This window comes from Oenanthe melanoleuca, chromosome Z (assembly GCF_029582105.1).
Source record: "Oenanthe melanoleuca isolate GR-GAL-2019-014 chromosome Z, OMel1.0, whole genome shotgun sequence".
Classification (NCBI taxonomy): Eukaryota; Metazoa; Chordata; class Aves; order Passeriformes; family Muscicapidae; genus Oenanthe; species Oenanthe melanoleuca.
This window is the reverse complement of record NC_079362.1, coordinates 26,430,775-26,444,683: the sequence shown is the minus strand read 5'-3', so window position 1 is coordinate 26,444,683 and position 13,909 is coordinate 26,430,775. Positions and strand designations below refer to the sequence as shown.

Sequence of the window (13,909 nt, the reverse complement as noted above, 5' to 3'; positions counted from 1 at the left end):
TTCCACATGCCTTTACAGATTTGTTCCAGCTGTCATCAGCATTCATCCTTACCCTGATGACAAAGGCAAACTGAACATCCAGACATGCCCTGTGTCTGAACACAACCAAATGCTCTCAGAGTGAAGCATTATAAAAGGTGAGCATAAGCAGGAAGTTCTGCCAAGTAACTCCACCATAAATCTGTAACAGAGACACAGTCCTATGACAGATTCTGATGTGGATCTGCCAAAATGCCTCCTGCTAAGAGAGGTAATGTAAGTTATCCACTTTCAGCTTCTCTGCTCTCAGCACCTCTAGGGGACTCAGAAAGCCAAGAATAACAGCAGTACAACATGGACACGAAGCTGGACTGAAAATGACAATCTCCTTACTCTGGCAAAAACCAAAGTGGGAGCAACAACTAGGATGGTTATGGCTTTCACTCTGACATGGCCTCAGTCATGGTGCAAACTCTGTCTTTGCAAGCAGGAAGTATTTTCACAGCAAATGGACCAATTTCAGCATATATAGTTTTACACATGAGGATTCTGTGCAGATCTCACCTGGCATCACAGACGTTCCTCATTTTCTTAACAATCTCCAAATCTATTTATTGTAGTTTTTCAATGTTTTGGTTTTAAACTGCAAGTTGCAAAGAAGTTCCTATTTTCTAGGCTAACCAAGCAGGATTCTAGGACTCTGTGAGAGTGTGTGTGTGTGTGCTTTTTTTCCCTCCCCACCATAAGGCAGTCCAGAAAATTCTCCTCCACACTATATAGAAAGGAGCAATGATACAAGACATCAAAGAGTTCAACAATATTCTTATTTTAAATAACTAACTAACTAACTAATAGTAATAAAATATTATAATAATAACAGTAACACTTTAAAACCTTCAATGTAATTGCTTATCACCTTATGAATACCATAGCTACTTAAAAAAAAAATCTCACTAAAGACATTGTGGCAGCAATCATGCTACTTTAAACCTGGATGGCTAAGAATCAATATGAAATGGAATCAATAATTACCAATGGCAAATCCATTTTCATAATCATAATTATATTCCAAGCAATGTTTCTGTGTCTGATCTTCCAATCTGCAGTCAATATCATCGACATCATTACAGAATGATGGGACCTTTCAACATAAAGAAGAATAACTTTAAAAACATAAGACTACAAATCCCTCTCCCCTGACTTATAAAACCTTCTAATTACTATGTAAAGTACTGGTTCTGCCAGTGATACTGGATTTTCTCTTTCATGTCTCTTATAACCCTGGCAAGGTCTGCTAGGAGATGTATGTTTTATTGAAGCAACTTGGAAATAAGAAATCAACTTGCACAAGTACAATCTCTTCATCATAGAAGATTTTTTTTTTAAGAGAAGATGCCAATTCATTACTCTTACAATTAAAGACTCTTGCACACCAAATCCCAGAATACAGAAATAAATGGAGACGTTTTTCTCCCTGCCGTTTTTTCCAGCTGTTACTTGGAATTCTGTCAGGTTTACAACAATGCTGTCACTTTTTTCTAGCTTTCAAACCTTACCCCCTAATATCCACCTCTCCCTATCCATGGAAAGGGACCAAAAGATCTCAGAGGAGAGGGGAAAAAAATCTCAGCAGGACAGAAATCACATGTCCAAAATCACATCACAAATCACACAACAGAAAACTCATAAACCTTTCTGGTACTGTTTATCTTTTTCCCTCCACAAAAACAGTGGAGATTAATTATATAAGAATAGACAAATGCATGATTTTTAATAAAATATGCATTTTTTGCTTTTTCCTGAAAGGTTTCAAGCAAATTGGGCCATAGGCCATGTTTTGAAATGATTTTGTTTTGTCTAGATCAACTTTCATTTGAAAGATGCTCCTGCCCATTCATTCCCACTTTTCACATCTCTGGTAGAGTTTCAAATTCCTGGGAATTGGAATAACCATATTCAGAACAGCCTTTCTGAATGTTTTTCTAGACCATAGCATTCTTATGTAAAGGCTTGGAAAGATCACTACCAATTTTTTCCTTATTATCTTTTACTTGCCAATAGGAAAGGTCCAAGCACAGGAACCTGGTGGTACCAGGGAAAGAAACAAAAATAAAACCAGTCAAGATTCCTCTACTGGAAAGAACAAACCTGAACCAAGGCAAGAAAGCAAGAGATATTTATGTCCAGGTGTTAGACACTGCCTGTTAGACACATCCAACCTCCAAAAACAGCACTGAGGAAACTACACAGGTTCCCTTTGGAATGCTACTGAAAACCTACAAGCTGTAGCTCCTTAAACTACTTGGACACTTGCATAGATTCTGTCCCATACAAGTCCACATTGAAGACTAAATTGAATTACATTAAAATGCCAGTGAACCATCTTTGTTTTTAAAAATACCTTGTTGCCCTCTGAAAAAGCACAGATTTAACTTACAGGCTTCTGCTATCAATTTGTTTGTACAAAACTAGTTATTTGGAAAAAGTAACAATATTTTTCAAGAAACATGTAAAGGGAAGGAGGATTTACTAACCTACCATTTTACCAAGTGCACTCTGAAATGCATCAGTAAAGCTGTTTAGAAGATTGTTGTCATCACATCGTGTTGCTTTGTAGAGCATTTCAAAGGATTTGAATCCATGGTTTGCAAAACGATTTACTGGAAAATGTTGGAAAAATAAATTTTTACTGATCAATGAAAGAGTTTCAGAGCTATTATCAACATAATTTGGCTAAAATTGAAATACAAGAAGGTAAGAAGCACAGTCTTTGAATCAGCAATCCAAACGAATCACATCTCAGCCAATGATATGACACTTTGGCAGGCGTGAAATTTACTGGAAAAGTTAAAGAAAATTAAAGCCCAGGCCATTTTTCTACTTGAACATTTTCTTAATGGAAGAAACCTAAGAACTGTCAACTAGACTCCATGCCAACTTCTAAGGGGGGAGCAATAAATATAAAAGTCTTATTATTAATGGTACTAGATTAATATAAAAATTCTTATCCAGAATTTAAGCAAAGTTCGGAAGTGTCAAAGTTATGGATTTTAAATTAGTAGCTCTGAAACATAACTCTTGTTTGTTCATAGCTGAAACACCAATCTTTTATTGCCAAAACCAAGAAACTGACTGTGATGGAGGTGGATGCAATATGGCACCAAGACTGGCTTCAACACAGTTCTAATATATTTATTACAAAAATGGCACCAAATGTGGAAAATTCCACCACTGACATTTTGCATGTGTCCGTCTCAAAGAAAACACAAACTTTTCTAATCTGGTTGTAATTAGATATGTAAGCACAGCACACACAGTATTCAGATCAGTAAGTTGCAAAGACTGTTGTATTCCTATTAAAAAGACACTGATAGTGTTTGTCAGCAGACTGTTTCAATCAACTTCTTTGCCATCTTCATTATTTTGTGGAATTCCTGGGATTGAATTCACTGCTATTTTTGTGGTTTAGACAGATTCTGAAATAATATATACAGACTTCCAAGCATTATTTCACAATATTTGTAACAATTCAGAAGCAGAGGACAGAGAATATTTGTTATAAATAAATATAAGTCAGATTTTCTAAAATATTTTCATTTGCATTCTTGTTAAATATAGTCTTTCATGAGTTGCAGATTCATTTTAGTAACAGCAAGACTCACAAGAGCAACTAGGCCACTCTGGAGAATAAGGTGGCCTCCAGAGGCCATCATCATATGCACAATAGTAGTTTTCACTTGATCCTTCTGAAAAGCTGTAACCCTCTGCACAGTGCAACGTGCAATTAACTCCTGCTTCATCTGATGTGCATATAAAATCACCGTTCACAGGCTCAAAGGAAACTTCACAGGGAGAACCTATGAAAAATACAAAGATTTTTATACTGATTAATGTGGTGAAATAAGTGATCCTTCATGAAAACAGCTCTGATAGGGTTTTCAAAATACCTAATATTGACTTGATCTTGCCTCAGTTGAAGTTTGTGGAAGTATTATTTGCTATATCCATAAAGTCAGGATCAGGCTACTGCTAAATATTCCTCAAATACTGCCATTGCAATTGGAAAACCAGAAACATGAAGACTTAAAAAAAAGTTATACATATGAAAAACTATTTACAAAAATAATACAAAATATCAATCTAAATTTTCCCATGAACTTTATCCAATGAATTCTAGTAAACCACATTACATCTTGAATTCTGAAACCAAATATTATGCATTCTGCACCATCACAACAACATATGAATTTGTTAGAATAATTTTAGGATAACTTCATAATCTCAGTTATAATTAATTTTTCAGGCCAACTGTGAAGGAAGTTGTGAATGGCTGTAAATACTATGTCACAAACAGGAACCACAAGGAGTCTGAGCTTGTACAGACCTTCATACAATGCCAGTTCTAAGCACTGCTGGTTCTTGCTAAGATTTAGAGTAAATCAGAGACCAGCACATTAATTTGCAACTTACCTTTCTTGAAAACTATAACAAAAATTCCATTTTGCATGATTTTAAATTCTCTCTTCACTAACAGATATTTTTATAGAATGTCCAACTGAGACACAGAAAGCAGAAAGCAGATATGAAGCAGATTTTTCATTCTTAATAATTTATATTCCAAATTATTGTTTGGACTTCTAATGAGAAAGTGAACTGTGGGGAAGAGATGTCTATGCAATAAACAAGATGCAGCAGTATATCCATATGTACATACATATCCCAAAATCTAAAGAATGTTTTATTATCTACTGCAGTATTTGCATGTAACTAGAGAAAAACTGGCAGAAAGTTTTCCTTTTAACTGCAGATTTGAAGCAAGATTTGAGTAACACCTATTAATACATTTCACATGGTATTACAAAAACTCTAAGTTTTTTGGCTTAATGAATCATAATTTCAATAACTTAGTATGTAATTTTAATTTATTGAACCAAATCACTGCTGTGCTGCTTCAGTTGTAAACAATTTTTTTGTTGGTACTAGCAAATATTTTGACTGCCTTCAAGTTACCTCAGTATAAAATAAAAAGTCAATAACTAAATGAGGAGGTGGAGAAATCTTGCATCCTTTATGACATTCAGTTAAAGCAATGCTAGATCTTGGCCAGAATTTGAAGACAACACACCTTTGATGACAATGTGGATCTCACATGTCCTGTTATTGCCAGAAGGATCCACAGCTGTGTACTGGACTGTAGTCTCTCCTTTGGGAAAGAGATCTCCAGGTGCATGACTCCTAGTGACAGTCAGTGGACCACCTAGAAGAGTTAAAAGACAACATAAAGCATTGGTAAAGAAAAGAGTGCTCCTCATACTCAACCTTGACAAATGGAAAAGGAAACGGCAGCAGATCTTCAAAATTATGTGTCCTTAAAAATAGCTAAGTAAAAAGAACCTCAGCAAACCCCAAACTCCAAGGGATCAAGGGTGATCAAGGGTGGAATCGCCTAGCTGTCAGCTGGTCAGTGTCATTTTTGCTTTTTGAGGGAAAAAACCCCTTAAAATCCCACAAACTTCAGCAAGTCTTGCTTTGATCTGAAAAAGGAGCAGGAAGTCTTTTGTCATGCTTTTGAAAGAAGTTCTGAGATAAATATGAAATTAACTGTGTTTGCCTCTTTTCCCCAGTCCTTCCCTATCAGCAGCCTTGTAGCCATGAATGTTTGGGTAGGTGGAGGAAAAACACTACTTAAACAGCAGCTCTCCTGTCCTGGAGCAGGAGAGAGCTGAATGGTGAATGTGTGTCCAAGAAAAGTATTTACTCAATGCAAAAAATCCCCCACACCTACCTCACTGTGAAATTTAATTCCATGTCAGCATTCTAGCACTTTTCTGATGAGATTTATCTAAGTAGAATACATCAAACTAGGCTGTGATACCTGTGCATTCATCACTGTCACATGTATGTTTTGGGGAGCACTATCTCACCTGAATTATCTGAAAATTCTGGTTCTTCCCATATTGCTGGGTAGTCATTCTCTGCTTGCATGGGTGGTGGAGATCTGCATCTGTCAACTACAGGAGGTTCTGCATCTGCAGAATTTGAAAGGAAGGCATGACATTAGCTTACAGAACTACTGCCACACTCAAATAGCATCTATAACCAGAATAGCAGCTCTAATTTCATATTGGAAGATACAACAAAGGTGCACACTTAGAAGTTGCTGCAATTGGAAGATGCTGAGTGAATGGATAAGAGTGATTTTTCTGCTGTACTCATGGTTTCTGCAGTGTTTGTCCTCTACAGAGCAAACTTTGGACTATCTGCAGGACTCCTGAGTAACATAACTGTCTCACAGAAATATTTGAATAATGATTAGCATCAGTGTGAACTTAGGAAATTTGTTGGAGTCTTTCAAGAATTAAATAGAGATTTACAATGAAGGCAATAACTGACAACAAAATAAAGATTTAATAAACAAGTGTGAGGAGAAATCTTAACAGTCAGAAAGAACAGCAGAATAAAATACACCCCAAACTGAACATGCAAGTTGCGACTGCACATATGCAAAGCCTTTATGGAGATGACAATACTCCTGGGCCTACAACTGCACACAGAAAGGCCACACTGACTCACAATCTCTTTCTGCACAAATAAGAAGGTTTCAGCCATGACAGACAGCCTTCCCAGTGATTTTTACCAGCACTTACCAATAACCTTGACACTGAATGTGCACCTTGCCTCATTGCCTGACTTATCAGTTGCTGTGTAAGTAATGTCAACTTCACCAATTGGGAGAAGAAATGGTGGTATGAAAGCTGGGCTAACATGAACCGAGACCTGTTACAGGAAAACACTCTTTATTCAAAAGCAAAAGCTGGTTAGAATCATGACATTCTTGTTCAAAAACTGGACAGAATAGTGTCCTTCCATGTCAAGCCTGTTCATTCTGAATGCAAATAGACTCTTTAAGTAATGAGGATGGACTTTACAGGAGTGCTCTATGTCCCTTCTTAAGCCTGCCTTCCTAACAGCAACAGGGATCCCTAGTCAGGATCTGGACCCTGACCTGGTGTAGATTACAGCACAGTGCATTAAGAAAATTCCATACTGGCCCTTGTTGGTCAAATGGCACTGAAGGCACATTATGTCAGCTTAGAACTTTTGTCAGCTTTGTCTGCTGACAGTTCTCCAGCTGCAAGGGCAGCAGACGTGGGAGAGGAGTGCAGCAGGCAGCTGTGGGGTATAAGGACTTACATACACAGTTTTAATCTATGTATGTGTATGAGCCAATAGCCCACAGATGCTCCAGTATGGCACTTGGGTTCTACAGTTCAATGAATGACCCTGTGTCAGCAGAGCTGTAGTACTTGACCAGAGCTATGTCACAGAAAGTAATGAACTTAGATCTCTTTTACTGGGAGAGCTCAGTTTCCTAAATAGCTCAGTGCAAAAAACTCCTGCATTAAAGGCACACACAGACTCACTGCTCCTCTGCTGACTCCTTATAAAGAATTCAGTTGCAGTAACTTGTCTGAGCCTGTAGGCAATGTTCTTCATGAAACAGCTCTGGAGCAAGTTTTCCTGGTAAGTCCATTTCCAGACCCCCTGATATGCATAGTAGCCAATGGCCACATTTCTGAACCTTGCAAAGGAAAATCAGATTTATCTTTCTCACTCAGGAAGCTGAAATTAGTTTTTACTTATCACAGCATGTACTTGTTAGCTGTTTAGATTAATGAACTGGTTTATTTCCTTCTGAGACGAGTTTATTAAACTTCTTCACACTGTAAGCTCATTTTTAAAGCAGCTGTCTTCACATTATAAACAGGAGCACATTCTTTCTTTTGACCACATAAATATGAGGTTTTATGCACTGAAACACCATGCAGAGTTCTGTGACTGCATAACTCTAATCAAGACAGAAAATGCTGAATTCTCAATATACAAACTTTCTAGGAGCTTTTTCCTCTGCTTATCAGAAGAAAGAAATTCTAGTGGATCATAAAATTAATTGAAATCAGAAAGACTGCCTCCAGTTAAATAGAACAGATTTTGACTTGCCTCTTCACCAGAGTTATCCTCAGCTGTTGGTACCTGCCAGCTGATATTAGCAGAGTTGTGATGTTCCAGAGTCACAGTCTCAATATTGTCTGGGCAGTGAATCTGAGGTGCTTCAATATCTAAACCAGAAAGAGACAATCTGGTTTTATATGTGGTATTACAGAAGTAAAACCTTATAACCACTCTTTTGTGTACTGCCTGGAATACAAATGTATGTATTTTGGTAAACTTCCTATCTCTACCCCTTTGTAATTTTTGCCTAGAGATTAGTAAATGAATGAATAGTAAATTCTCCTGAGGAAAGGACTTATTTTTGCTGTATTTTTGTTTATCACAATGACATTCACAATGAGCACAATGATATTCTGGCTTCTACATAGAATCAAACCCCATGTAACAAATAAGAATAAATTTGTTTCTTTTATTACCCACCCCTTCCTCCTCAATTCTTTCCCTGTCCAGACACAGGACACATACAGATGAAAACACCTGTTTCTGGTAGACAGTGATGAAAAAAAACCTGAAAGTAGCTGTGACATGATATAGATACTATGAACAAGACAATAGTGACTCAAATTCTCTGGAGCACGCTGTGGAGCTGACTTAATAGTAAATTCAGGCAGCAGTTGCTGGAAATGTTCCTTAATAAAGTCCTATTACAAGGTATTATGTAGGACAAATGGATATGTAACAAAGCCAGATGGTTCCAGAGGACTGGTGGCACAATATAGGCAACACCACCACCACCACCATCTACACCTCAAGTTTCTCTGATAAACTTGAAGTACTTCTTCAGTTCCCTGGCACAGGGCCTCCCAAAACATTTGTGGTCAGGTTATTTTATAGCTGTAGTGCTTGATAAATGGTCTCTAGAATCATAAGACAAGGACACATCTGGCAGTGAACTCATCTATGCCCAAGAGGCTTTAAAACAACTCAGAAATGATATCAATTATGTTTTTATTATGAAATAGTTCCAGTAAAAACATAACTCGGGCAATTAAATTACAAAATTAAGAATGCAAAGCAATAAATATATGTGATTTTGCCTTCCTTTGAACTCGTTAAAATAAAAATTTTATTAAAAATGCACTCTTATAAATAACTACCACTTATGGCTTACACTCTCTTGACCACAGCCTCCAGGCTGGGGCAAATTCCACTTAAAAGTGAAATTCTCTAAAAAGGCTAATAATAAATAAGTCAGAAAGAAAATGGCTCTTTTGAACTGGCCAAATAGGTTGGCAGCAAAACAGAGAAAGACAATAACAAGAATGGAAGCAATTGAAATACAACTGCACATTTTTACTCAAAAAGAATAAGCTTCAGAGTTTCTCAGTGCCTCCTACATTAGGGATTTATGCACTGGTAATATCTAAAACCTTGAACCCAAGCCATGCTGTTTTATCTTGATCTAAACATTTCTGCTTATGCTGGGATCCCATCAAATATTAAAAACTGTGGTTTGCCCAGGTTTACACAAGAGATTCAGAAAAACAATGTGGTACATCACAAAATGGGAAACAGTATGTTTAAAGAGAGAGACAAAATCTTCCTGGCCTGTATAGAGTAAAAAATTCTCATTTTCTGTAGTGACCTGGCATGATGACTGCTGTAAGTGTTTTCTGTCCTGTTCCATCGCCCAGTGGCTGGCAAGGGCCCCAGTTTGGGGGAAAATAAATAATTCTCAGAGCACAATAGTTCACAAAGAGGTGAAGAGCAGATTCCCAGACAAACTCCTGTTTTCATCCTACTATAATCCAAAGCCAGACCCTTTCCATTTCAGTTATGCATGTTTGTAGGGGAGTAAATAGCCTAACAGTTCTAGAAGAGGTGGGTAAGTATGGCAGAGACATACTGAAATGTGTGTCACCATCTTCCACCCAACTTTACACTCTGTGTCAGCCAACACACTTGGAGTTAGTGAATTTTGGCCTTAACTCTTGTGCACTGTTGCTTGGGGCATTCAACAGCAATGCCACTCAAAGACAACTAAAATGAGTATTTCTCTATAGTCTGTCTATCAGCCAGGACTCACACAGCATTTACAGTTCTGGTCTGACTACAGGGCTTACATAAACTTGTGATAAACCAGTAATGACAGTTTTACCATTATTATTTTATTAGAAGTGTGAATTCCACTTTGAATATCTTTAAGCTACAAGTTTTCACCTCTACTTTGAAATTTCAAATTTACCTGCATATCAGGCCTTTTAGCAGGCAGCTTCCTAACAACTGAGAGATGGAGCCCAGGAGAGGAACTTTGGGATGAGCACTACAAGATGACACTCAAGGAACCTCTGAACTCCACATTTTTATTATAATCTGCAAGTAAATCTGACAGGCAAGCTGTAAAGGTACAGGCAATACTTCTTACATATTGTTTAAGTTGTGCTTTCCCCAGTTCAAGCCTGTCCTCACTCGGTTATTTGCTGTGTGCTTCCCTTCACTTCTGCACTCATGTATATACAGACATTATTTTGTGCTGGTCTCTACCTTTACACAGAGCCTCCTGGATGTTTGCATTCCATCTCCCAAATGAAATGCACCTTATTTCTTCTCTGGCTCCAGACAAGATGAATCCTTGGGGACAGCTCAGCTGGCACACAGTCCCAGAAATGGCAGGCTCCAGCCCACACCTGGGAGGGAGAACTGTCACACCTGCTGGCTTCTGGAGGATGGGACAACGCTTTTCTGCAAGACAGCAGTAGAACAAGACTTAAAACTGACATACACAAAGTACAAATTCAAAAAAATCTGCAATTAAAGTCATATGGAAAATCAATGGGAACAAAAAATGCACAGTATTTTCAAGAGTCTGTAGGGGTATGAGTGCACCAAAACATTACAATCTGATGGAACTTTGCTACTTTCAGTTCTGACTGAAGTAAACAGCAGCCAGCTTATCAGGTCTTCTGTTTTCTCACTCATGCTCTTCTCTGAAACAGAAACATGGTAATTTTCATGCAGAACCACTACATCCCACTCTTTAGATTTGCCTTTTTTTTCTTCTGCTTTTTTTCCTTCTTCTCCTTTTTTTCCTTACAACTTCATCTGTCACGATTGCTTTGCAGTTGCATTTCCTTGCTTCTACGATAACTAGACCATAGCAGGAGAGAGGGATAGAAGAGGTATCTGTAGCTTTCTACATCTTCTGTACTCTATCTTGGAAAAAGAAAGGGAGAAAAAGGAGGATACTCTCCATGAACTCTTTATAAGTTAGGGACATGACACATGATTTTGCTTAGTGCATTCCAAACCAAATGAAATTGGCCTTGGTCTTGTCTGTGTTCAAAACAGCTGGAAAGACTCAGGGTGACCATAGGAAGCAGCTGAGCTCTGTAAAACCAGGAAGGGTTGATGGTTGCTTGAAGTTTAAAATGAAAGTTTTGAACTATTTTATTACTAGGGTTTACTACAAATCCTGAATTTCCACTAGTATCAAACAAAAAACCATGATGTGCTTAAAAAGACTCACGAAAGCATTGTTTCATTCTTAAGCTCTTGCTTTTAGGAATGTTATTTTCACTTCAAATATTGAGACATGAACAAAGAAGGCAAAAAGGGGTATCTCATGAATGCAGTTTGTACACTTTCAGTACTGTTTCTTACAACAGATAGTAGGCAAGCACAAAAGAAAAATGCTTCCTTATTGAGACTCATAACTCTTCATAACTTGTCAGCATAGAAATCAGACTGGTCTTTATACCAAGAGAACAGAAAAACCAACCCAACCCAGCTACACAGAAGAGAAGCTGTACTGAGCTCTTACCAATGGTTTAATGACAGAAAAGGGATTCACATTCTTTTCCCTCCTCTCCTTTCCCAAAACACCAGCAAGTAACTGAAAACTGATTTTTATGAATAAAATAATTTAGAGATTCTAAGCATTCTATTTCCTGAAATTTAAATCCTCAATGCTGAAATTTAAAAGCCCAAGCAATTAATAACCACACTTCATTTCAATACAACACATAGGTTACAAACACTTCTAACACTTGCATAGTTCAGGCATGTACTGTTGGCTCTGCAAGGTGGGACAAATCCATCAGAATAAAAACCCCAAACCCCAAGTTTTGGTTGCTCACCACTTGAAGGTAACTGACAGATAGCAAAAAGAACACAAACTTAAAAAACAATATTTGTAGAGGCAGGGTAAAAGCATTAAAATGTGTGTTAATCTGGGAACAAGTAGAGAAACTGTGAAACATGCAAGCATGGAAAGCAGAGAAAGTTGCAGCTCTCTGGGATGCAAAAACAGCTGGGCCTCTTGCTTGAGACACATTCAGCTATACTAGAAAAATCCAAGTACAGCACAATCCTGAAATGTCTGACAAAAATCAGGATAAAATTTGGTGTATCTAGCACAAGGAATTTCTTTTAAGGAAGACAGGTTTTTACCAGGAAGGTAATAGCATTGCTCAGGTTTTTTATCTGTGCTCAACTCCAGAATTTGATCAAGCTGATCCAAAAGTCTGGAAGTCATTAAGGGTGGAGGGATATCCATGACATTAGTCATATCGATTTGGAATTAATATAGAAGTATTTCTAAGGAGACACCAGAATCTGCTTTCACATGCAACCACCTGTGATGAAACACAGCACTGTATTATAATTCTCAACAGCAAAAGGAACTTGACAAATAAGAAGAGTACAAAGCAAATCATGCCTCCTTCTTTCAATCCCTTTGCCAGACTGTTTCAGGAAGAAAAACTGGCCAGCTGCAATCAGAAGTGTGAACTAGTAATTCTTTAAACGCTAGATGGCATCAACACCCTGGGTGTCATTTGTATTTTTTCTTCACTAAACCTTGAACAAAGAAAGGAGAAAAGCATCTTGCAAAATGTATTCATTTTGGAGTGATTGATATTAAACTTTCTTCAATGGGTAGGAAGCACAAGAACACGACTATGGAGCTTTCCTGGTTTTTTTTGTTTTCCCCCTAAACTGTACAAATGACAAAGCTTCTCTTTTCAGCAGATATCTTGTTGGTCAGCCACCTACAAAATATACGTAGCCTCCTCAGAAGCAGCTCATTGATGACAACACCTTTAATGAAAAAGACAAAAATTTAAAACATATGTAACATCCAAACTTGCATTACCTTCCAGTCTCTTGGAAAGACAACAGACCCCACAGAAGGGAATGTAAACAATCCAGGAAATGTTATGGTACAGTGTCAGTTATGGTTACACGTGGCTGAGGTACAGTCTCAGTGGGCAAACTTTGCACTGATGAGCAATCAAACTGAAAGGCATTCAGAAAACCAGCTAGAGGATACCCTGAGGTCCAAAAAATCTGTTTTAAGGTAACGACTGAAGACAACTCCATTTCAGTTTTCTAACAGCAGGATATGAAATTAATAAATTATCAATTGCAAATGCCGAAATACAGCAGGATTTCCATCCAATACCTTTTATATAGTAGACTGTAAATAATATTTAGGAGCTATTTGGACTAAAAATAAACAAACAATACCTCCATGACAATGATCATCATTCAGAAAATGGGTACAAAGGGTAGCTTCAACCTTCAAGAGGAGGATACAATATCAGTGGTCTGATTTACACCTTTCCCTGAATAAAACTCCACACATTTATATTGAACCTTGAAGCTTGTTCTAAACACCAGTCACAAGAAGCAGTAAGAGATGCTTCACTCTTAGCTAACACTCTTTCCTTTCTGACAGTAAAAGGTAACTTTCTCACTAAATTTTTCAGACTGAGCAAAAATAAGATATTGCCACGGGTAATCCAGGAATGGAGGCAATATTGAATGGTGTGAAAAAATCTTCTGATAGAGTAGAGCTGGATTTTATTAATTAAAATGCTAAGCTAGGAAGGATGAATTCAACTGATGAATATGGTTAATCTTCTAATTATAATATTCCAACCGGATTTCAGGGTCCCTTCCTTTTGAAGTTAATTGA

At 37.5% G+C, this 13,909-nt stretch overlaps 1 protein-coding gene across 4 annotated transcripts in view; it reads right to left on the bottom strand.

Moving 5' to 3' along the window:
* SVEP1 (sushi, von Willebrand factor type A, EGF and pentraxin domain containing 1) overlaps nt 1-13,909 on the bottom strand; it is a 124,125-nt gene that overhangs the window by 64,108 nt on the left and 46,108 nt on the right. For all 4 annotated transcript variants that reach the window (XR_008842534.1, XM_056513627.1, XM_056513625.1 and 1 more), the window contains exons 7-14: nt 10,477-10,674; nt 7,981-8,099; nt 6,627-6,756; nt 5,904-6,008; nt 5,105-5,236; nt 3,642-3,836; nt 2,518-2,639; nt 1,012-1,120 (exon numbers count right to left, since the gene is read on the bottom strand). Coding sequence is in view for 3 of the 4 variants with exons in the window: in XM_056513627.1 (XP_056369602.1) it covers nt 1,012-1,120; nt 2,518-2,639; nt 3,642-3,836; nt 5,105-5,236; nt 5,904-6,008; nt 6,627-6,756; nt 7,981-8,099; nt 10,477-10,674 (1,110 nt within the window). In the remaining variant the exon portion in view is untranslated. The remainder of the gene's footprint in view (nt 1-1,011; nt 1,121-2,517; nt 2,640-3,641; nt 3,837-5,104; nt 5,237-5,903; nt 6,009-6,626; nt 6,757-7,980; nt 8,100-10,476; nt 10,675-13,909) is intronic.